At 53.7% G+C, this 23,408-nt stretch overlaps 1 protein-coding gene across 5 annotated transcripts; it reads left to right on the top strand.

Annotated features, from left to right (window-relative positions):
• The first annotated feature begins 1,260 nt into the window (after positions 1–1,260).
• On the top strand, positions 1,261–22,293 carry RSPO1 (R-spondin 1). Of its 5 annotated transcripts, none has more exons than XM_066372124.1 (6): positions 1,261–1,472; positions 6,263–6,560; positions 18,072–18,263; positions 20,283–20,432; positions 21,058–21,246; positions 21,989–22,293. In XM_066372124.1, the coding sequence occupies exons 2-6, from the start codon at positions 6,467–6,469 to the stop codon at positions 22,156–22,158; spliced, it is 795 nt and encodes a 264-aa protein (XP_066228221.1). In that variant the 5' UTR covers positions 1,261–1,472; positions 6,263–6,466; the 3' UTR covers positions 22,159–22,293. The 5 variants fall into 5 exon arrangements, with proteins under 5 accessions (XP_066228221.1, XP_066228217.1, XP_066228220.1 ...); XM_066372120.1 differs by having other exon boundaries at positions 1,261–1,531; positions 6,206–6,560; XM_066372123.1 differs by lacking the exon at positions 1,261–1,472 and adding an exon at positions 4,730–4,820 and having other exon boundaries at positions 6,206–6,560.
• Positions 22,294–23,408: the final 1,115 nt, after the last annotated feature.

Below are 23,408 nucleotides of genomic sequence, written 5' to 3'. Positions count from 1 at the left end.
CAGAGGCGGGCAGAGGGGCCCAGGACCAGCTTGGAAGTGGCTGTTTGCCTCCTGCAAACTTGGCAATGCTCTGGCTAACTGAGCCCAGTCACAGGGCATTTGGGACCCAACTGCTCCACTTTTCTGCCCATCCACCATCCTTGTTCCATGGCCATGAGGAGACACCAGGGGTTATTCCATCTGTTCTCTTGTCACTGTTAAAGACCCTGGGCTCTTTTCTCAATAGTCAGGGTTGCCCCCTCCTCTCCTGAGAAGGAGATTCCACAGCCTGTCTTCATTACCCACCACCCCTACCCCCACCCACCGCCACAATCAGGATAGCTTTTCTGCTCTAACTTAACTCCTGCTAACTACAGTTTTAGCCCACTTTCCTTTACCCCATCTAAAATTAAGCCGGAGAACGGCTAGGCTCCACCCTAAGAATGAGTCTCCCTGCCTCCCTTCTTCAGTCTTGACTTCAACATCATCTGGGTCACTGCAGGTGTTTGCAGCCCTTCAGGACCATTTCCACAATCATTTATTGAGCCCCTACTGTTTACCAGACAGTTGTATCCTTTATTTCATTGAACCCTCAAAACAGATAACAACTCTGAGACTCAGAGAGGTTGAGTAACTTCAGCATGGCCACACAGCTGGTAAGTGATGGAGCAGGGATTTGAATCTAGATTTTGCTACAAAGTCTCCCTCATTCTCCTGCACTGAGTTCAGAGTTCCCTGTGGAAGCATCCTCACCTGGGTTCTAGAGATCCTATAGCCTCATGTTTTCTCTGAACTGGGCAGAAGCTCTGAAGGCTTGACCTTGAGAAGAGGAGGGCGTGGCCAGGACAGACCCTGTTGAGCTTGTACCTTGTCACTTGCTAGGGTCCTTATAGGGAAACTGAGGTTTTGAGAGACTCCTCCGCCCTTTTCCAACCCCAGGATGCCTGGAACTCCAGCCCCTGCTCTAGCATGTGGCATCCCCGGGTGCGGGGCGGAGGGAAGGGAAGGCACAACGGCAGAGGGTCTGCGCCAGGATCCAGAGTACGCGAGCGGCTGCCAGTTCTGCGCTCCGAGCGCATCGCCCCAGCTGCGGGCAAGGGCGTGCGGGTGGGGGCTACGGACTCCCGGGCCTGGCGCTCCAGTCCGTTTTTTGCTGCGGATCCCGAGAAGGGGGGCCGGCTCGGGGGTGGGACTGCAAAGGGGGGGGGATTCCCTCCCTCGTGCAAGCAGAGGACTGGCCCCTCTCCCGGCTGGGAGCCACGGCCGAGCGGAGTCGCGACGGGGAGCGCAAGCACCGGGCGGAGAGCGGGCAGCGGGCCGCCGAGCGGGGCACTGGGGAGGGCGAGGGCCGCCCCGCGCCGCCACAGAGGACCGATGCGCCGGGTGGGGCGCTGGCCCCGGAGGGCGTGAGCCGCTCGCGGATTGAGCAATTTGGGAACCCGCGGGCGGAGCGCGGGAGAGCCCGGCGCCCAGGACAGTCCCGCGGCGGGAGGGTGAGCGGGCCGCGCCCTCGCCCCTCCGGGTCTGCCCCGCCGCGGCTGGCAGCGCGGAGGTGAGTCTCCCCCGAGCCGCCCCGTCCTCCTCCCTGGCGCCCCCTTCCCCGGGACCTGGAGCGTCGCGGACCCTCCCGTCGGGGCTTGGCCGAGCCGAGTGCGGGGGGGAGACAGCGAGAGAAAGAGGACTTCTCTGGCGGCTCTGCGGTCCGCGAGGGCGGGAGAGGGCACCGCTGGAAGCTCTGCTGCAAACCCTGCTGCCCCAGGGGCATCCCGCGAGCCGACGGGCGGCCCCTTCTCGGTTGCTGCCTTGAGTTCCGCTCAGTCCCGCAGCCTCGATGAGCGTCTTCACTCGTAGTTCTGAATCTTCCAAGTCCGCTGGCCTTATTCAACACCACCCCGATCCAGAGGCTCTGATTCCTGGCCTCATCACCTCGGATTCCCCCGCGTCCCACGGCCCCTGGTTACCCGGACCCCAGTCCCGCAGCTCGGCCCGGTCCGACCTGGCAGGCGGCGCGCGTGGCGGCCCCTTGCACTGCGAGGTGGCGCGGCTCAGGGCCCGCGGGGTCCAGCGCTGAGGGTGGGATGGCGTGGCTCGGCTGAGGAGAGGAGGAGGCTGTGTGTGTGCTTCTCGCTCCCAAGAGGGCAAAGGCAGATTTGGGGTGCCCGCACTTGGATGCAGGAGTTTTCTTGTAAAACGGGGTTCTCGGACTCTTGGTACTCTTAGATTCTGGGGAACAGCCAGGGGGACTTCAGGTCCGCCTCCCCTCCCCCTGCACCTGTCGGGCCTCTCCGAGATGGTGGAAGGGAAGAATTTAAACGCTGTTGCGGTGATGGAGGGATGAGAAGCAGCCTTCCCCGCTGCCCTGGGGTTTGGGGGGTGAGAGGGTGGGGTGGCAGCACCTGACCTGGCTCTGGCGGACACTCTGATCCGGACAGGTCCGACAGGCACGCCCTGGGTCCCTCCCCCCCCGCCCAGCAATTCTTCTGCCCCCACCCGCCAGCCCACTCTGCGGCCAAAACTCTCCACCCGGCGGGTCTCGGGAAGGGCTAATGAGAAATGATGTGGATGGTTTACATTTTTGGGTCTGTGTCCGGCCCCGGACGGAATACCAATTTATCCTGATAGTGTTGCAGGCAAGAAGGTGAAAGGTATTCCAACCCACTGAGTCCCGCCCTCAGCTCCACCCCCAGCAGTGTCCCCCTCCCTAGCTCCCCTCCTCCCCTTCCCGGAACCACCTAGCACGTGCGTCCCGTCTCCTCCGTCTCCCGCCCGCCTGGTCGCCCGAAGGCTGCCTCTGCCTCCAGCTCCTTCCCCACCTACTTGAGTGTAGTCTTCAATCTGGGTCATGCCCCCCTTTTCCAACCCCCAGCTCCCAACCCTTTGTCCCACTCTCCAGATCCCCAGTTCTGAGTAAGAGAACTGGCTGGTCACTGAGTAGGTTATAACCACAAGACCCTTAACCTCTCCGTGCTGGTAAAATGGGAAAATTTTACTTTCTTCCCTGAGGTGTAAATGAAGGCTTCACATGGCAGGTGGTGCAGGTTCAAGGTGAATGCAAATCCTTCACTCGCCCCCTGGCAGAGACAAAATGCTCTCCTTCCTCACCTCATGGATGCCTGACACCTCCCTCACGCCAGCAGTTCCCATTGCTGGTCAGCCTGGGCAAAGTAATGGGCCTCAAAAAAGTGAACCATTCGTGCCATAGAGCCCAAGGGTCCAGGGAACTGAGACAGAGGAACTAATAGAAGTGAGGTGAGCTACTTCAAAGAAAGTCATCAGCTCCTATCTCCTCTCAGCCCTAGCCCCCATGGTCGTGTGCGCGCACACAAGTTTGTGTGGGGTGAGGAGGGCAGGGACCAGCTGGGGCTTGGTGTTGTAGGGTTCCTAGTCTGAGACCTACCCAGCTATAAAAATCAGATTTCACATAAAGTACTGAATTTTCAACTTAAAAACAATTATTTATTGATTTTTAGTGAGAGAAGAAGATAGGGAGAGACATCAACATTGATTCGTTGCTGTATGTGCCCTGACCGGGTATTGAACCCACCACCTCTGTGCTTTGGGATGATGTTCTAACCCACGGAGCTATCCAACTTTTTAAAAATCAGATCTGACAGTATAGAACTGTTGTTTCTGCTATGAACACTCACCTGGAGCTGAACAGCATATGCTCCACTTAGATGGGGCATCTGCCCTTCAGTACCCCCCACCACCACACACACCCATTCGGTTTCCTTCCTGTTTGTTGCTTGTACCCTGGTATAATGAACTCTTAGGTCTCTTTCAGGGTTTATGCTATATGTATTTATTTTTGTAAAGTGCTTGAAACCCTTCCCATCTAACGATGGTGACAGAGGCCAGTCTCACTTGCTCCAGTGAAATTTAGATCTAGATCCTCCTCCCCGTTTGCCAACTGAGATCCTGGTTTGATGGTGATTCGGGTGGGAATGGGCCATAAGACCCTCCCTGCCCAGGACTGGGTGGGCATGGCAAGAGCCAGACTGAAAGCTAAGACCTGGGAGGTCTGGGGGTGCAGGAGGAAGGGGTAGAATTTAGAGGAGAATAGAGGAAGGGAGAGGCAGGGAGCTAACCTTTGCTGAGCACTAACCCTGGAGGACTAGGATCGTGTAGGGCAGACACAGGCAGTGCAGAGATTCACGGGGGACCTTTCCTGCACCAAGGACCCAGGAGTACTGACCCCACAGTGAGACTGAGCAAAGTCTCACAGACTCTGGGTGAAACACCAGGAGTGTCTGACATGCTGTTATCCAGGGTTGGTCCAGGGGAAGGCCCGAGAGTACCCTGAGAATGTGTCTGCCTGGAGGCCTCAGACCTCAGTTTGAGAAGTGCTGCAATTACAGATTAACCCTATCACTCTGAGTGATCACTTTGGGGCCATGGCGATCAGCGATAGAGATAAATGCAAATATGGAAATTGCATAACAATGCTCAGTGTTAAGATACACATCTAGAGGATATAGAAAAGGTTTCTGTTGCTGCTTAGATGACCATTGGCATGTACACACAAAATGAAGTCTTGATCATGGAAAATACAACAAATATTGAGTTCTCACTGTCTACCAGACACCCAGACACCATTCTAAGCAGTTTCATGTATTAACTCATATAAGCTATAAAAAAAACAACAACCCTCTTGCAGATAAGAAACAGAGGCTCAGACCAGCTAAGCAACTAGCCTGAGGTAACAGCTAAGAAGTAGGAGAGCCAACATTTGAAGCCAAGAAGTCTGACTCTGAAGTTTATGCCCTTGACCATCATGGTCATGATCAACCTCTGAGACTCTATATCCTTGGGGCTGAAGACCCCAGTTTGATAAACTGAAGGTGATGGAAATGTGTAGTGGGGGCTGGGGAGGGCGGGAAGGCAATGGCAGGTCGTGCAGGGAGTATTGGAGGGGCAGGTAGGGGCTGGCAGCTGACAGGGCATTGGGGGCGGTGGCTGGCCGCAGCTCCAGGTGGGATCCATCAGCCTTGTATAAACACTTCTCACAAGCAGCTTAACCACTTGAGTGTGTCTGGCCTTCAAAGCTGGTGGGAGAGGCTGAGGAGGGAGGTGCTAAGCTACCCTGTGGGATAATGATTTATTTCCCTTGCAGGTGGGCTCTCCTAGGGCCTCCCTGAGAGGCAGAAGAGGAAAGGAGTGGGACAGGGGCTGGGCGGGGTACCTCCACTCCAGCAATTCAGATTTCTCACTTGGAAACCAAAACTCAGCCAACTCTCAGAACTAGCTTGTAAAATAGGCATAGCCATCCCCCTTTTAAAGATGAGGAGACTGAGGTTCAGAGAGGCTAAGTGACTTGTCCAAAGGCCTCTAACCAGTGTGGGTGGGAGGGTGATGCTTCCTGAAGGCTCCCTGTTTCCTCCTGCCCCTATGTGAGTGTGGGTAGATGCAGGCCGATGCTTGGGCCGGCGTCTGCTGTGTGTTGGGAGTGTATGTTCCTGTGAGTGTGCAGTGGGATTTCGTCTTCTGACTCCCAGGTTGGGCTCCAACTTCCCAGACACATTCTGTTGAGGAGGGACCAGCTCCCCCTTCCCCCATCACCAGGCCAGCGGTCTAGAGACCTGGCTCTCACTGGGCTGGGGGATTATCCCCATTCTCTGTGTCTCTGACCAGGGCGGGCATAGCTGCCTCTTTTATCCCCTCACAAAAGCCAGGCCCGCCGGGCCTGCTGTGTCAGAGTTTCTGTGGCCGGGAAGCCTTACTTCCTTTTCTCCCGCCAAGCCCACAGGGCCACGCAGAGCCTGCCAGTTTGTTGAGGACCGCTATTCTAGCTCCAGGACAGGTGAAAGGTGCAGGGGTGACTCAGCATCCAAAAAAGAAAGCTGAGGGGTCACTCACAGAAGGACAGAGAGCTCCTCTTCAAGAGACATGACATTACTGCAGCATGAGGTCTGTAGGGTAGACCTAAAGACCTCCAGCTAGGGCTGGCCAATATTGGGCAAGGGTGGGGCCAGCTGGCTCCCAGTGATCCACAAGTTTGGTCTGAGGGTCGACTGTATTCCAGCTGCTTGGGCAGCCAACTCTAGTCCCAGGGAATTCTGCAAGATAGGAAAGGAAATAGGTCTCTTCTATTAGGGTGCCAGGCTGGCAACTTGTTCAAATATTCTGAGTTCTCATAGTCAGGAAGACTATGGAAGTATAGGAGGTATAGATTGGGGGGGGCATTATAGTACCCCAGAATTAATCCTTCTTTCTCCTCCCCCAACAGGTTGGGTTTTGGAGGTATCTCTGCTGAAGTGACAAGTTCTCCCATGTGACACTCCAGGTGCCTTTGAGGAAAGCTCTCTGGACCTCCTTATGGGCTGATGGAAAAGTGGGCCCCAGCTGAGATTATGGTAGATTTGGGACACGGCCCAGGCCTGGGCCTCCTGCTGCTGACCCAGCCCCGGAGGCGTTAGCAAGAGCCCTGCGCCATCCATCGCCCCAGAGACCACCCCTCCTACCAGGGGCCTGGAGCTGGCGAGTGACTATGCGGCTTGGGCTATGTGTGGTGGCCCTGGTTCTGAGCTGGATGCATCTCACTGCTGGCAGCCGGGGGATCAAGGGGAAGAGACAGAGGCGGAGTGAGTAACCAGAGTCATCAGCGTGAGCGGGGCTGGACTGCGGAGGGCCTTGGAGCCCTGGGTGTGGTAGGGGGCCACCTGGGGGACGAGAGGGCCTTCGGTGGCTTCATTCTCTGATGATCGTTGCTGATTTCTACTTGTGTAGATTACTGAATAGATCATCCTGTTTGTGGATTAATTTGTTGCGATTGCCTACTCTGTAGATTATTCACTTTGTTCGTTTTCCCCTTTGTAGACTCTGCTTTCTAGATTAACCCTCCTCTTATGAGGATCCAGTGTGGGGATTATGGCCTTTGACATAACACCAGCTTTGCGTGGTCTCCATGGTGATGATCCCCTGTTCCCCTGCCCCAGGATGCTTGGTTCCCTCCTCACAGACAGTTTGGGGGCTCTTTCTTTCAGTGGTGGCTCAAGTGCAAACCTCAAGCCCTTTGGGCCAGGAACTCTGCCCAGCTTGGTGGTAGGCAACAGCCTTCCTGTGGAGCTGGAAGATCGTGAGACTGTCCCCCCATCCCCCATGGTTTTTAACCCTGCCCAGTGGGAATCAAGGAGTTTCATTGGGGGTCAGGGGGAGGCAAATGGGCAGGATGCAGGCCCTAGCCCCCTTTCAATCAGAGCAACATTGCTCTTCCCTACTTTCTGTAAGATTCCACATATGATGTCATTGGAAGAAAGGCTTCTCACAGCTTAAAATAAAATAAATCTATTGCTGTACAGATGGGAAAACAGAGTTAAGAAAGGAGAAGAGATGACAGGCCTAAGGACACACAGTCAATATTAGAACCCAGGCCTCTCATTTCTGTGAGCCCAGTCTTCTTGAAAACAGTCTTCTTGATAGAGTTGAAGTTGCACCTGTCCCTACTGCCCTCACCGTCCCTTACAGAGTCCTGTTCTAGGTGCTCCCAAGAGCAGGTCCTCTAGACTCTGCTTAATGTCTGCAGTGATGGGGATTCCGTACCAGCCTGTTATGTTGTGGGAGTGGCCACTATATGTGAGAGACACGTGTCAGGAGTTAGGGGGAGGCCTGTATTATAGGCCTGAGGCTTAACCCCAAGGCCTGTCAACATCCACCCTCAGGGATGTCAAGGCCATGGGCAGGTAGCCCCTCTGAAGCCCGGCCCAGCCATTTCTTGCTTCCCCTGTGAGGCCCGCAGACGGAGCTGCCAGTAAAGGTTGAAAGGCAGTGGAGTTTGGTCAGGTCTCTGCGGCAGTGGCCAAGGGCAGAGCCGAGCCAGGGAGAGCAGCTCAGAGAACTGGTGAAGCTGAAAATCCCTGGCTTAACAAACAATTAGCGACGGTTAGGTTTAATCAGCAGTGCGGCCTTGATTTTCCTCCCTTCTCATCTGTCACAGCCAGTATTTTGAACTTTGCAGGCCAGATGCAGTTTAGCAGGCTTATAACGTCTCCTCTGTTTCCGAGAGGAGAGAAAAAGTATGAGTGGAGCCACTCATGCTCGTGCGACGGGCACTAGTGACTGTGCTGTCCCTTGCATGGGCAAAACCACACACCCACCTAAACCAGGGGTCAGAGACCTGTTGTTCTAAACCTTGTACTAAAAAAAAAAAAAAAGAGAGAGAGAGAGAGAGAGATTACTGGCCTGGCTATCAGAAAGGCCCAGCCCCTGCCATGGCCAATCTAATACAGTGATTATGACACTTCCAATACACCATATACCACATGCTCAGCAGCAGTGACCCAGCTCTTATTACCAAATGGTGGGAGTGACAGACATCCTTGATGGTTAGACACGAGCATGGGGTAAGGTGAGGGGAAAGACTTGTGGTCCAGTAAGGGTCCAAGTGGGACATGTGCACTCAGGGATGAGGTGATGGTGGATATTGCTAGGCGGTACTGCTTAAAGAATAACCGTAGCCGGCACGTGTCATTGTATAGGATTATAGTGAGGCTTACATGAGATATATTTTATATATATATGTATATGTAATGAAACCTTTGTGAACTTTCAAGCTTGTGTTGACTTCAGGAGGCATGTTGCTGTTATATAAACAGTGTGTGGGCCATTTTGCTCTAGGGTGTCCAGGGAAGTGGGGGAGAAAAAGAAAGAGGAGCCAGACAGACACCTGCGTGTGGCTGCCCTGGCCTCCCAGCCACGTGGAAGGGCACTGGGCAGCCTGTGGGGCAGAGGTAGGCTTGCTGTGTGTATAAGCCTCAGGTCTGTCAACTCTGTCCAACATCCCGCGACCGCAGGGCGGTAGCGCCACCAGAAGGCCATCTGATATTGCTCTGATGCAGAGCCACCCAGTTTTGAGCCCAGAAATGGCTGATTTTAGGTATGAGAGATGGTCTCCCTGCATGGAGGGCCTGGAGTGGAGCAAAGAATTCTTTAGCTGTGAGCTCCTGGTAGGGTGTCCTTCTCCTCTTTCTCTCACTGAGGACGCATCCCAGCTCCGAGCCTCCCGTTCACTCCCCTTCAGCGGCCCTCAGCCTCTCCTGACTGCCTTCCCGCTTGGACTCCCTGCCCCTCGTGGAGCCCTCATTTCTTTTTTTTCTTTTTTTTTTTTTAATTTTTTTTTACAGAGACAGAGAGTCAGAGAGAGGGATAGACAGGGACAGACAGACAGGAACGGAGAGATGAGAAGCATCAATCATTAGTTTTTTGTTGTGACACCTTAGTTGTTCATTGATTGCTCTCTCATATGTGCCTTGACCACAGGCCTTCAGCAGACCGAGTAACCCCTTGCTCGAGCCAGAGACCTTGGGTCCAAGCTGGTGAGCTTTTGCTCAAACCAGATGAGCCGGCACTGAAGCTGGCAACCTCGGGGTCTCGAACCTGGGTCCTCCGCATCCCAGTCCAACGCTCTATCCACTGCACCACCGCCTGGTCAGGCGAGCCCTCATTTCTTCACTGTCCCTCACACTGAATGCCCCCTCCCTTACGGGGACCTTTCTCCTATCAGCTTCCTAGGCCTCTTCGCTCAGTTTGGTCTCCATGAAGCCCCATTCCTTCCCTGACTCCTGCAGATGCTGGACCCCCCCTTCTGTCCTTTCTCCCTGCTCCATCCTCCATCTGGAGCGTGTGTCTCCTCTCACACTGACCGTCCATAGAGTCCTTCCTCCCTCCCGGAAGCCCCATTCATTCCTTGGGCCAGTCCACAAACGTCCATTTGCAAACTACAGAGCATGACCCTGGCTCACGGAGATGAATCTTGAGGAGTCCCTGGAGGAGGCAGGGGCGGGGGAACAATTTTAATCTAGGGGTCTCAATGGTACCACAGGATGAAAGAGGGGTAAGCTGGGAGGGTCCAGAGTGAGTACCTCCTGAGCTGTGTTTTTAGAGATCATTAGGTGATTTCTAGGCAAGGGTAGACAGGGGATGAGGGGTGGGCGTTCTAGGCAGAGGGGCCAGCCTGTCCACAGGTGTGCAGTTGGGAGGAGGCAGAGATTGCTTGCTCAGGAAATGGGGCGCTGCTAGGAGTTGTAAGTGGAGGAATGGTTTCTAAGAGGAGTTCTGGGGCGCCCTAGGCTTTTAACTGGGGCAGCTGTGCTGATATCTACTTCATGCATGGAGAATCTTTTCTAGTAAAAAGAAGGGTTGTGCTGCTAAAACGAACAGCCCCACACCCTTCAGGATAGAGCATGACAGCTGCCTGGGGCTGAGGGAGTGTCCTGGGGAGACAATGCGGCCGGAGTGGGCAGAGGTCAGATGGTGGAGCGCCTTGTCCTCCCTGGCTGAGGAATCTGCACTTGACCTGCCTTGAGTTATGGGTAATGAGGAGCCACTGAGAGGCTTTAATCAGGGAAGCAGCAGGGGCAGATGCTGGACAGGGTGAGGGGAGGTGGTTGAGGTGCAAGGCAAACAGGTCAGTTCAAAATCTATTTGGGCCAGGTGAGAAAAAGTGAAGGTCTAAACTAAGCTCCCAGTTGAGTTAAAGATGCTGGATCTTCCCAGGGGGCATGCCCCGGATGACCCTGGGTACCAGGAATAGACACGTCTCCTGGGAGAGTGCGAGGTGAGAGAAGGGACCTTGTCCACCCTCTCACTGCACCCCATTCCCTACCACCCCCCACCCACCCTCACCAACTTAACTCAAGTCTCTTTTTCCAAGGCTAGATACCACCCCAGTACAAAGGTACTGACCTTCACCCAACCCTCCCTGAGCCCCCATTTTTATCCAATCTCTCTCCCCACACTCTATCAAACACTCAGTGAGTTCCATTCATATACCCACTTCTCTGAGCCTCAGTCTCATTCACCACATCCTCATCCCTACGTTCTGGGGGGACCCTCATCCTTTCTCTGGGCTCCCAATCAGAAATAAGACAGGCTCCATCCTCAAAAGCTCTTTCTTGTGGGAAAAAAAAGACATTTTAGAAGATAATAGCAATACATGGTGATGTCTACCATGATGGATTATTGTACTGGGGGTGTGGGAACACAGAAATACTCCATCCAGACTTTGTTGGGAGGCAAGATTGGGGGGCTTCTTAGGGGAAGTGACTTTAGTTCTGAGGTTTTAACGGAGTTAGTCAGGCTCAGGAGGAGGCACAGAGTGTCTCAGGCAGAAGGACCAACTTGCTCAAAGGTAAGAGGTGTGAAGTAGTGTTGTTGTGTCCAGAGAAACAAAACCAGTTCCAGATTGCTTAGGGGTAGTGTTGAGAGTTGATGCAAGTGGGATCAGCTCATGGAAGCTTTTTTTTTTTTTTTTTTTTTTGGTATTTTTCTGAAGCTGGAAACGGGGAGAGACAGTCAGACAGACTCCCGCATGCGCCCAACCGGGATCCACCCGGCACGCCCACCAGGGGCGACGCTCTGCCCACCAGGGGGCGATGCTCTGCCCCTCCGGGGCAGTCGCTTTGCCACGACCAGAGCCACTCCAGCGCCTGGGGCAGAGGCCAAGGAGCCATCCCCAGCGCCCGGACCATCTTTGCTCCAATGGAGCCTTGGCTGCGGGAGGGGAAGAGAGAGACAGAGAGGAAAAGGGGGGGGGGTGGAGAAGCAAATGGGCACTTCTCCTATGTGCCCTGGCCGGGAATCGAACCTGGGTCCCCCGCACGCCAGGCCGACACTCTACCGCTGAGCCAACCGGCCAGGGCCCTCATGGAAGCTTTTTAGGAGACGTGCAAGAGCTTAAGTCTTAATTCCGCAGGCACAGGGAGCCATGGGGGGGTTTTAGGCAGGGACTGTAACAGATGCCTTCAGAGTTTTGGTTTTATTTTTTATTGTTTTAGATTTTTATGTATTCACTTTAGAAAGAGGGGGAGAGAGAGCGAGAGAGAGAAAGGAGAAGGAAGGAACAGGGAGCAACATCTCCCATAAGTGCCTTGACTGGGCAAGCCCAGGGTTTCAAACCGACGACCTCAGCATTCCAGGTTGACGTTTTATCCACTGCGCCACCACAGATCAGGCCAGAATTTTGGTTTTAGAAAGAGGGTAACGGAGAGGAGACAAGCCCCTTGGGGAGGAGGGACTGTGGCCAGAGCCATTCAGTGAGGTAGGGGTGCTTAGGGGTGCTGAGTCACCCTGGGGTGAAGCCAGATTATAGTGAAATCAATTTGAAGGGTTTTGGACAAGGATGACAGGGGCAGAGAAGCAGCAGAGAAATTGAGGAGGGCACAGCCTTGCCCTTCTGGCTCAGTGAAGTGGGCTTTATTGAGTGCTTGGGGGCAGAGCTGTGTGTGTGTGTGTGTGTGTGTGTGTGTGTGTGTGTGTGTGTAGGGGGGTGGTTTGTGAAGAAGTTGGGAAGAAGGCGTCACCCCTTTCTGAGTCCCCCCCCTCCACTGATCCCATCCAGCTTCCTTGGCCAGCCCACAGCCCTGCAAGGCTGCTCCTCTATATGCTCACCCCCACCCTCATCATAGGCATGGGAGCTGGAGGGAGCCTATCACACTGTATCACACCATGCCCTTCTGTGGTCCCTTTCCTGGCCAATAGAATAAATCACTCTTTTCAATTCCCTGAACACTCTAGGACGTTCAGTGCCTCAGAGCCTTTGCACAGGCTGTACCTCCTGCCTGGCATACCCTCCTCGCCTAGCCTCTGGGAAAGAGAGTGCCCTCTGTTGCTCCTCCATTCACTACAGTGCATAGCCAGCCCTGTTTCCTGCATTCCTGGGTGGGTTTTTTGGTGCTACACCTCCACATTTCCACCTCCTAGCAGCTCTGGGCATGTGTTAGATGTGCAATAAACAGCTATGGAATGAATGAGCTTTGCCTACCACTTTGAGTGATTATGCAGCACCCTCAACACCCACCATATCCTTGGACACACGCACAGAGCCCCCCAGCCCCTGGCTCTCCACCTGCTCCCTGCCCATCTATTTGCTTTGCTAAGCTGAGAACACCCTTCAGTTCCTACCCTCCTTGACAAGCATTCCTTTCCTCATTGAACTGACTCCTGCTCATCACTGAACCCCTCCCTCTCCTTCTTGCTGAGCCCCAAAACCTCATGGAGCTCAACTCCCTAGCCCCTTGTCCCTGACCCTGGCCTCCAGTCTTACCACCTGCGCTCTGTATCCTGACCCTCCCGTATTGTTGGGCCTTTTTCCTGCTTCTGAGTCTGTGATCACAGTCTCACTCCCAGCTGGTCTTTTCATTCTCTTTTTCTATGTTCTCCGACTCGCTCTGCCCCTTTCCTCACTTTACCCCTACCTGCGTCCCTCCCCCTCACTCTGCAGCCCAGGGTGCTTTGGCTCTCATCCCTACACTCCACCAAAACTGTCCTTCTCGAGGTCAACTCCTAATGCAAGCCTCCTTAGATTTCCTCACCGGCCATGGTCTCCTCCCAACTCTGGTCCCTGGGATCTCTCCCTTTTCAACTTGGCTGCAGCCCCTCCCCCCTTTCTCTCTCTCTCTTTCTCCTCCCACCTCTCCAATGATTCCTACTCAGCTTCTCTCTGCTTGTCTGCCGAGCAGGAGCGCTATCCGGGCCTCAGCCTTCGGCCATCTTTCCAGCTGCACAGCTTTTGCACCGGGATGCCACCACTCTGATGGCTCTAATCCCAGTGACGACTCCCAGCATGGGTCCTGAGTTCTCCCCAATGCCCCGCATCCAGCTTCTTGAAATAAGATGGCCTCCTTCCTCACCTTCCTTTTACCCTCACCCACGGCCCCTGCTCCTCACCCCCACCAGAGGCACCAACGACCTGTTTGCTGCTGTTCTCTGCATGACACTTCAGCAGCGTTTGGGCCGCCTCCCTCTTCTGTGGAGGGGACTCTTCTCGTGGCTTCCATGATGCATTATGCTTTTGAGTGTCCCCTACCGGTCTGGTTGCTCCTTCTCGGATTCTAAGCTAGCCCTCATTTTTCTGTCCTCCTCTTATATGTTGAATTCCTCTCCTAACTCTCTACACCCACTCTCCTCACCATCTCTTGGACCTCCATGCCTTTGATGACTATTTACCTGCTAAGGACTCCATGTCTCAATCTCCAGCCAAATGTTTCTCTTGAGTTCCAGAGCCACGGGTCCCACTGCTCAATAGATACCTTTCTCTGGCTTTCCCACAGAAACCGCAACCGCAGCACATCTAAAACTCAACTACTCATCATTTCCACATCCACACCTGCTCTTCTTCCTGCGGTCCCTCTTTTGGTGAAGGACTGACAGCTACCCTGTCACCTGAGCCCAAACCTCCAAGTCATCCTCGACTGGCACTCTACCCGACACCACCTGGTCTTGTTGCTTCCACCACCCGAATATCTTCCACATGGATACCCCGTTCCCTCCTCTTGGTTCAGCTCCATGTCTTTGAACCTGGGTGTCCTCCTGCCCCCAATTTAGCCCTTCCTACAGCCAATTCTCCACACTACAGAGTGAGCTTCCCAAAACGGAATCCAGACTTTGCTTCCTGCTTTAAAGCCCTGAGTGATTTCTCATTGCCTTTAGGATAATGTCTGAACTCCTCTATACACGAACTTCCTTGTCCGGCCCCTGCTTCCCTCTCCAGCTTCATGTCTGACCACTTAGTCCAGGTTGCAACCATGCCGGACTAATTTCAGACTCCTACGTGGGCCACAGTTTTTCCTGCTGTATCACTGAGAGAACGGAAGGAAAATGCACTCAGAGGTTTGTTGTTGGTTGAATGGGAGCTAGGCAGCAGGGTTCTGAGGAGGCCTTTTGCAAACCTGTCATTAAGAAAAGTGCTAAGGAAGGAAGGAAGGAATGAGCACGGGAACCCGCTGTAGAGGCCGTGAATGGGACCCCGAATGACTTCAGTTATCGAAGCCAAGGCGGAAACCTGGAGGGAGCGTTCCTTTCAACAATGAATTAAGTAAAACCCTGGAGTCACAGAGGATTTGTTTGAAATAGAAATGGTACCTAATATCTACAGTGATTGAATTAATTTGTAATATGGCTGAATAAAGGTCCGAAGTGGAAAAGTAACCCCAAGGGCTCTCTCATGGATCCAATACAATGTTTGGAATATTTTTGCCCTCATAATAGCTAACCCAACAAAAACAATATTAATTTTTAAATCCATTGAGTAATTAAAATAACATTGACTCTATATAAATAAATTTAAAAATCAGTCTAGTCATACTTTCAGTTCCATGTTCCTTGGATTGTCCTCCTGTTGGCCTTTGTACACTCTGTGCCCTCGCTGGAACATGCAGTGGCTGTGTAGCCTTGTTCAAGTAATTTTCTCATCTGTAAAAATGAGGCTTAAAAAGAAAATGAGCCTGACCTGTGGTGGCGCAGTGGATAAAAGTGTCGACCTGGAACACTGAGGTTGCCGGTTGGAAACCCTGGGCTTGCCCGGTCAAGGCACATATGGGAGTTGATGCTTGCTGCTCCTCCCCCCTTCTCTCTCTGTCTCTCTTCTCTAAAATGAATAAATAAATAAAAATTTAAAAAAAAGAAAATGGGCCTGACCTGTGGTGGCGCAGTGGATAAAGCGTCGACCTGGAAATGCTGAGGTCGCCCGTTCAAAACTCTGGGCTTGCCTGGTCAAGGCACATATGGAAGTTGATGCTTCCAGCTCCTCCCCCCTTCTCTCTCTCTCTCTCTCTCTCCTCTCCCTCTCTGTCTCTCTCTCTCCCTTTCTCCTCTCTAAAAAATGAATTAAAAAAAATAAATAAAAATTTAAAAAAAGAAAATGATAGTACCTATTTCACAGGTTGGAGTCAATACTTGTAGAACACTGAGAGCAATGTCACAGAATGTGTGACATTTAGTGACAAACTGCCATTGTTAGGATTGTGATTTTGATCTTATTGTTCTTGTGTTTGTGATTCTCCCCTTGCCTTCTGCTTACCTCCCTAAGTCTGGCTCCTCCTCTTGTTGTGAGGTCAGGGATTCCCACAGAGCAGACCTTCCTCCCAGCAGCCCTCCCTCCCGCTGGAGCATCCTCAACCCACTCTCTCAGGGCAGGGAAGGGAGGCACCCAGATGCAGTGTTTCTCCTGGAGTCATAGGCTGGGGTTTGGCTCCAGGTCCAGCCGACTCTGAAGCCTGAGTCCGGATCCTGCATGGTGTCCTGCTGTCTCTATTCTGAGTCTCCAGCTTTCTGTCTGTAGCCTGTGTCTCCAGCTCTTCACTGCCTGGCTCCTTCTGAGTGACTGACAGCTACTCCCTTTCCTTTTCAACTTGCTTCTCTGCTCATAGGCCATTTTCAGTGACTGGCCCCACCCGAACACTAGGCCTGAACACTGAGACTCATCTCTGATCCTCCCCCTCCTGTTGGTCACCAGGGCCTACTGATGTATTCCCTAAGCATCTCTGAACCAAACTCTGTGTAAGACTGTCTCATCTTTCTCGCCTGGGTTATCTGGTCAGCTCCCTTCCAATGGTCCGTCTCTAGTCTCCATCCAAGCTGCCAAGGGAATCTTTCCAACATGTCCATCAGAGCAGGGGTGCTCTCGCTTAAAACTTGCTGATGGCTCCCTGTTGTCTAATCAGCTCTGAGAAAAAGGCCCCAAGAAAAACTGCAAAGTAAGAGTTCTGTGGCCAAAATGTTTGAGAAATGCAGTTCTCTCTGTCCCCATCTTGGAGAGGCACTTGGCGCAGGAGCATACCACAGGCTGCAAGAAGCCCTGCGGGAAAGAGCCTTGGTTAGACCTGGTGGACCTGGTGGTTCTCAGCCCGAATCAGTGGCCCCTTGCGAACATTTAGGGGAGTCATGTGCCAAGGAATACTCTTTGGGAAACGCTGTCTGGCAGGATCAAGTGCAAGTTCCTTAGCATGATAGAAAAGACTTTAACATAGGACTCCTGACCCTGGCTGGGCAGCTCAGTTGATTAGAGCGTTGCAGGTTCGATCCCCAGTGAGGGCACATACAAGAATCAACCAATGAATGCATAAATAAGTGGACAGCATACAAGAATCAACCAATGAATATATCAATAAAAGGAAGCACAAACTGATCTCTCTCTTTCTTTTTCTCTCCTTCCTCTCTCTCTCTAAGATCAATTAATAAATTTTTTAAAAAAATTTTAAAGATAGGAATCCTTATCTTTCACCATTCCCCTCCCCATCCCTCCTGCACTCCACGTTACCTGCTGTTCCCTTGGGCTGTCTCACACCTCTGTAGTCCTCTCCTAGAGGGCCCTTGTTTCTACTTCCTAATGGACAAACCTGCTATTTCTTCCAAGGTTGGCCCAAATGGCCCTTCCTTTGTGACACCTTCCCTCTCTCCTTTTTTGGACCCACTGTTGCTTGGTCTCGTGGCTGCCTGCATTTGCCTGTTTGTGGGTCTGCCTGCACTGCTAGAAGGTCACTGGGCAGCTTTGCCTCCATGTCCCAGCGCTCACACTGCACATGGTACCTGGGAGGGGCTCAGTGGGTATTGTTTGAACAAGTGGACGAGGAAATGAGAGTCAAGGTCTACTGGAGCCGGAGATTACGCTGCCTCAAAGGGTGGTTTGAAGCCAGGGTTGCTCAACCTCAGCACCACTGACATTTTGAAGCAGACAAATTGTTGTGGGGGCTGCCCCGTGCACTATAGGCTGTTTAGTGTCATCCCTGGCCTCTCGCCCTTAGATCTCAGTAGCAACCGCTCTCTCCAGTGTAATAATAAAAAGTGCCTCTAGACATTGCCAAATGTCCCCTGAGGAGCAATATCACCTGTGGTTGAAACCACTGTTCTAGACATAAATTATTCCAGTCATCTTCTTGTCTCCAAGCAGGTGATATTTTTCTCAGAGAGTTTAAGCCCATTATCTCTCTTGTCCTTAAAACTTTCTCAAGGATAAAAAACCCTCCTTCCTCTGGAGAGGGTAGGGCTAAATTCCAGGGAGAAAGCCACTTCGGGAGCTTCTCTGAGGTTGTGGAGCCAGCCTTGGGGGCGAGCTTGTATTGCGCCTGGAGCTCCAGGGGCAGTCAGAAGGGATGGGAGCTCCTGCTCCAGGCGTGGGCGCTGGGTCCCTTGATTAAGGGCCCTGGGGGTTATAAAGCAGCCTCGCAGAGAGCTGCCAGCCTGGCCTTGGTGCTTTCTGAGAAGCACATTCGTTCTATAGGAAGAGAGTCCCATCTACTCACTTCCCATCCTTGTGGGAGCCTGGGAAAGACCGAGGTCTCTCTGATGGCCACCTTCTCACCCTTGTTCCATCCCTGCAGTTAGTACCGAGGGGAGCCAGGCCTGCGCCAAGGGCTGTGAGCTCTGCTCTGAGGTCAACGGCTGCCTCAAGTGCTCGCCCAAGCTATTCATCCTGCTGGAGAGGAACGACATCCGCCAGGTGGGCGTCTGCTTGCCGTCCTGCCCACCGGGATACTTCGATGCCCGCAACCCCGACATGAACAAGTGCATCAGTGAGTGTGGGCAGGGCTGAAGAAGGGCACCGGAGACTCCGGACACTGGGCGGTGGGGGGAGTGGCCACCAGCAAGAGGAGTGGGGAGGGGTCTTTGAGGGGGAAAAATGAGGCTTCTGATTCAAGAATCTGGCTGCCAGCCAGAAATCTCCCCAAATATCCCATCCATACTTCCAACTCAGTGTGTCTGGTGTCAGAACTGCATCTCCCCTCTCCAAATCTGCACCCCCCTTGTATTCTCACAGGTCACTCTGTGTCCCAAGCCATAGCCTCGAGGGCCAACCTCTCATTGGTGCCATCCCCCATCCATCCAATAACCGAGCCACGCCTCTCTGTCCTCACTGCCATTGTCTTACCCAGGCTCCTGTCATCTCTCTCCTGCACTATTGCAATAGCCTGGTGATCTGTCCTCCAATCCTCACCTGGTTCTCTTCGACCCACCCTCCGCTCTACAGCCAGAAAGATGCTTCGGAGACACACAACCTAGCCCACCAGATTCTGCTCAAAGCCCACCACTGCCTCTACTGGCTGCAGAGAAATTCAAGCCCGCTCAGCCTGCTCTTCCCCTCTTTCAACCCCTGGTCTTCTCACTTGGCTCCTTCCACGCCAGCTACAGTTCCAAGTGCTGCAAAGGCACATGCTGTCACGCCTCCATCCCGTCTCAGCTGTGGCATGCTGGGGACACACTCCAGTGAACCAAGCCAATGCTCCCTCCCATTTTGTTCAGTGTCTTGGAGTTTAGGATGCATTTCCAGATCTCATATCAGTTGAGCCCACACCCTTTGGAGGGAGATGGGACCTAAGTGATGGTACCCTTTTTATAACTGATAACAGCAAGGCTGGAAGGGACATGACTGACCCCAGATCAGCTGACCGGCGTTGTACTCTCAGTGCTGCTGCTTGTTCATTGTGGGACTTTGGGCATGTCATCACCCCTCAAAATCTCCTCTGGAAGATGGAAGTGCTAGTTTTTACCCCTGGGGTTGATGTGGGAGGCATAGGTAAAGCCCTTCATGTCTGGCACTCACTAAATGATGGCTGCTATTGTTCTTACTGTGTCCCACCTGCAACCAGCCCCAGGAATCAGAGCAGGAGAGGAGGGAGGGAGGAGCAGCTGAGATAAAGCCACAGAGGCTAGGAGGCTCAGAGGAGGGTGTGGTGGGGGTGGGGAGATTGTGAGGTTGGAGGGAGGACCCTGAGGCTGCTCTCGTGATGCTCAGGGTATTTGGGGTAGGGAGTTCCTGGCTGCGCCAGCTCCTGGGAAACTGGCAAGCCCTGGCTCCAGGTGCCAGAGCCTGGGAGGAAGTTAGCCCCACCCACAATCTGGGAAGGGAGAGATTGTGAAAGACCCTGCCTGCTTCTCCAGCCCTGAACCCATCCTCCCCCCACTTCCCAGAGGAGGGAGAGCTGGTAGGAGGGGATGGGGAGGGACCCAGGAGTCCAACCAAGGCGGTTTCTGGAACTTGCCTTGCCCTTGTGGAAGGAGAGGAATGTGCCCTCGGATGGCTTCCCTCTCCTCCAAGATGATTCTTTCTGCCCCAGGCAGAAGGAGGTCCAGGGTTTGGGGTCCTGTGGAAGCCCAGCAGTAAGGGAAGAGGAGACCACACAGCCACAGTCAGGGGGTCACTGAAACCCTCAGTTCAGCTTGGGCTGGTGGCCCTCTGAGAGCCACCACATGCTGGGACCCGCCTCCCTCGCTTCGCTAACCCCAGAGGGTCCTGCCCCCTTCCTCTGGAACTAGCTCTCTGGGCCTCATCTAGGCTTCCAGAACCCAGGCTTGGGTTTGGGTTGGAACTGGCTGACCCTAGTGAGTCTCAGCCAGCCCTGAGGAGTGGCCACATCGGCCTTCTCTCCCAACCCTGTCCAGTCCCAAGACTCCTTCCTCTCTGCAGCAATCACAGCTCCAGACCGCTGTCCTGCTCAGTGCGGGTGGACCCAGACAGTGAGCGTTGGGATGGGGATGAGGGAGGTATCCGATTCCAGGCTGAACAGGGGCCCCCACTCTGGCCCTCTCCTCAGAATGCAAGATTGAGCACTGCGAGGCCTGCTTCAGCCACAACTTCTGCACCAAGTGTAAGGAGAGCTTGTACCTGCACAAGGGCCGCTGCTACCCGGCCTGTCCCGAGGGCTCCACAGCTGCCAACGGCACCATGGAGTGCAGCAGTCCTGGTAAGGCATGGGCGCTGTGGGCAGAGGCTCCAGGACCCCAGGAGGAGGGCAGGCCAGGAAGAGTGGGCTGGGACACTGTCTAGAGCAGGGGTCCCCAAACTACGGCCCCCGCGGGCCACATGCGGCCCCATGAGGCCATTTATCCAGCCCCCACTGCACTTCCAGAAGGGGCACCTCTTTCATTGGTGGTCAGTGAGAGGAGCACATTGACCATCTCATTAGCCAAAAGCAGGCCCATAGTTCCCATTGAAATACTGGTCAGTTTGTTGATTTAAATTTACTTGTCCTTCATTTTAAATATTGTATTTGTTCCTGTTTTGTTTTTTTACTTTAAAATAAGATATGTGCAGTGTGCATAGAGGTTTGTTCATAGTTTTTTTTATAGTCCGGCCCTCCAATGGTCTGAGGGACAGTGAACTGGCCCCCTGTGTAAAAAGTTTGGGGACCCCTGGTCTAGAGAAAGCTAACCCCATGACCACCCTCGGGGGTTTCTCTTAGGACTTCTCTGCCCTCTGGGCCTGAGCCCCAGGTGGAGAGGGGCTGGGGAAAGCTCCCCCGGGGGAGTCTGGGCTAGGAGGAGATTTGACTCCCCTTCTTTGTCTCCCCCTTCCCTCCCCCCTGCCAGCGCAATGTGAAGTGAGCGAGTGGTCCTCCTGGGGGCCGTGCTCCAAGAAGAAGAAGCTGTGTGGGTTCCGGAGGGGCTCTGAGGAGCGGATGCGAAGGGTTCTCCACGCCCCGGGCGGGGACCATGCCGTCTGCTCCGACACCAGGGAGGTCCGGAGGTGCACGGTGCGGAGGACGCCCTGTCGTGAGGGTGAGCTGCAGCCTCTGCTTCCCCGGGGGTCGGGGTCAGGCGCAACCACAAACGATCTGACCACCTCTGCTTCCTGCCTGCTGCCCAGGAAAGGGTCTCAGGCCACAGCCAAATGGGGCATCCCCAACTCCAGACCCCACGCTCCAGGTCCTGGCAGAAACCCAGAACTCTGTATGGTGGGAGATTGAAACTTCTGCATCCAAATCCTTTCAGTTTCTCCATTTCTTCTGAGCCAGTGGATGTTGGCACTGGAAGCACCCTCAGAGGTCAGAGGTCAGATGAGGGCATGTGGGAAGGTGCTAAGACCAGCGAGGCATAGTGATTTGACCAAGGTCACTCAGCCTGCAGTTGGCAATGATGGGGCAGCTGACCCCAGCTGGGGGCGGGGCCATCCTGCCCAACCTAAAAACTGCACTGCACAGCTTGGACCCTTGGGATCTCAGATCTAAGGAGGACATGAGGAAGAGGAGGGTGTGTGGTTTGCTCAGGGGTGGGGAGTCAAAGGCTCCTGGGACCCTGTCTCAGTACCCATGTTGCAGGAAGTTCCTCTCAAGTGGCTGGTGGTCAGAGGAGGCCTTAAGGGCATCCAAAAACTACCTAAAGGCAGCCTTTCCAGCCTCCTCCCTGCCTCTCCCTGCCCAGCTCCCTCACCACTCTCTTCCTATGGCCCTTGGCCATACCTGGGGCCTCCCTGCTTGGGGCAAGGTGTCCTGTGTTGAATCTTCCTGCTGTTGGCTTGCAGGGCAGAAGAGGAGGAAGGGAGGCCAGGGCCGGCGGGAGAATGCCAACAGGAACCCGAGCAGGAAGGAGAGCAAGGAGACGGGCACCGGCTCTCGGAGACGCAAAGGCCAGCAGCAGCAGCAGCAGCAGCAAGGGACAGTGGAACCACTCACAACTGCAGGGCCCACCTAGGGATATTCTCCAGCCTCCAGGCCCATGCCGGAAGAGGGAAGGAAGCTTCAACGAACTGGAGCCCTAGGGGTGACACACATACTCTGCACATACACATGGACACACACACAAAGACCCCCATGTCCAAACATGCAAACACACACACACACACACTCGAGGCCACCGGAAGATGCTACTATTCCTCAGACATTATGATGTGAACAGGGCCGGAGGCAGCGGGTCCTCTGCCCGGAAGAGGGCCCAGCAGCACACATGTGATCTGCGATGCTCTGAGTGGACATGGCAGAGGGAGCATTCCCCCAGCGTCCGGGCCCAGACTTTGCAGAGTGGAGCCTTCTGGAGGAGCCAGTAGGATCAGCCCAGTTTGGCCGACAGGAGCCAAAGCGTGAGGACTATTCCACATTTCCAGCATCGTGAACTTATTATTGTTACACATCCATGATCCGTATCAGGGCTGCCCTGACTCTGAAAACTGCTTAAAGGTTTATTTCAAATTAAAAACAAAACTAAATGACCACAGTAGCCCCAGGCACCACATTCTTTTTCAGGGTATAGGGATTGGTGGGGTATGCATGGGAGGAGGAAGGGACAGGGCTGAAGTTTCAGAGAGCCCTAATAGCCTCCTGGACAGAGCAGGAAGACAACTTTGGGGATACTCTTGGTAGAGCCAGCTTCTCTATATCTTTGTTTCCCAGAGTGTGGGCTGTGGACCAGCAGTGACGTCAGCATTGGGCAGCTTGCTAGAAATGAGAATCTCAGGTCCCACCCCAGACCTGATGCACCAGAGTCTGCATTTTAACAAGGTTCCAGATGACTGGCGAGCATATTCACATTTGAGAAGCACCATTCTAATTACCTTGGCATAGCGGAAGTCTTTTCATCTGGGAGAAGTGGGATCTCCATTCCAAAGGGCTACAGTGGCACTCCTAGGGGAAGGTAGTGCTCAGGCTCTCTTAGATAGTTGGGAACAGTGGACCCAAAGGCAGAACTGCTGATGAAATGATATCTTGTGACATCAGAAGGAAGTGTCCCCTGGCAGCCATCCATGTGCCAGGCTCTGTACTAAGTGTTTGGTTTCAGGGGGAAACCAGACAAGTGCCTTGTTCTCATGGAGCTCAGAGGTTGGTGGGTGGTGACAGGTGTGAATCAAGTAATCATTCAAATAAATGTATAATTACAATTGAGCCAGATTAAGGGCAGGCAACCACTGGCACATGCACATAGCTCTGAAAGTGAATAAAAGTGAATGA

This window comes from Saccopteryx leptura, chromosome 3 (genome assembly GCF_036850995.1).
Source record: "Saccopteryx leptura isolate mSacLep1 chromosome 3, mSacLep1_pri_phased_curated, whole genome shotgun sequence".
NCBI classification, from domain to species: Eukaryota; Metazoa; Chordata; class Mammalia; order Chiroptera; family Emballonuridae; genus Saccopteryx; species Saccopteryx leptura.
The sequence above is the reverse complement of the archived record's forward strand: the minus strand, read 5'-3'. Positions and strand labels throughout refer to the sequence as shown.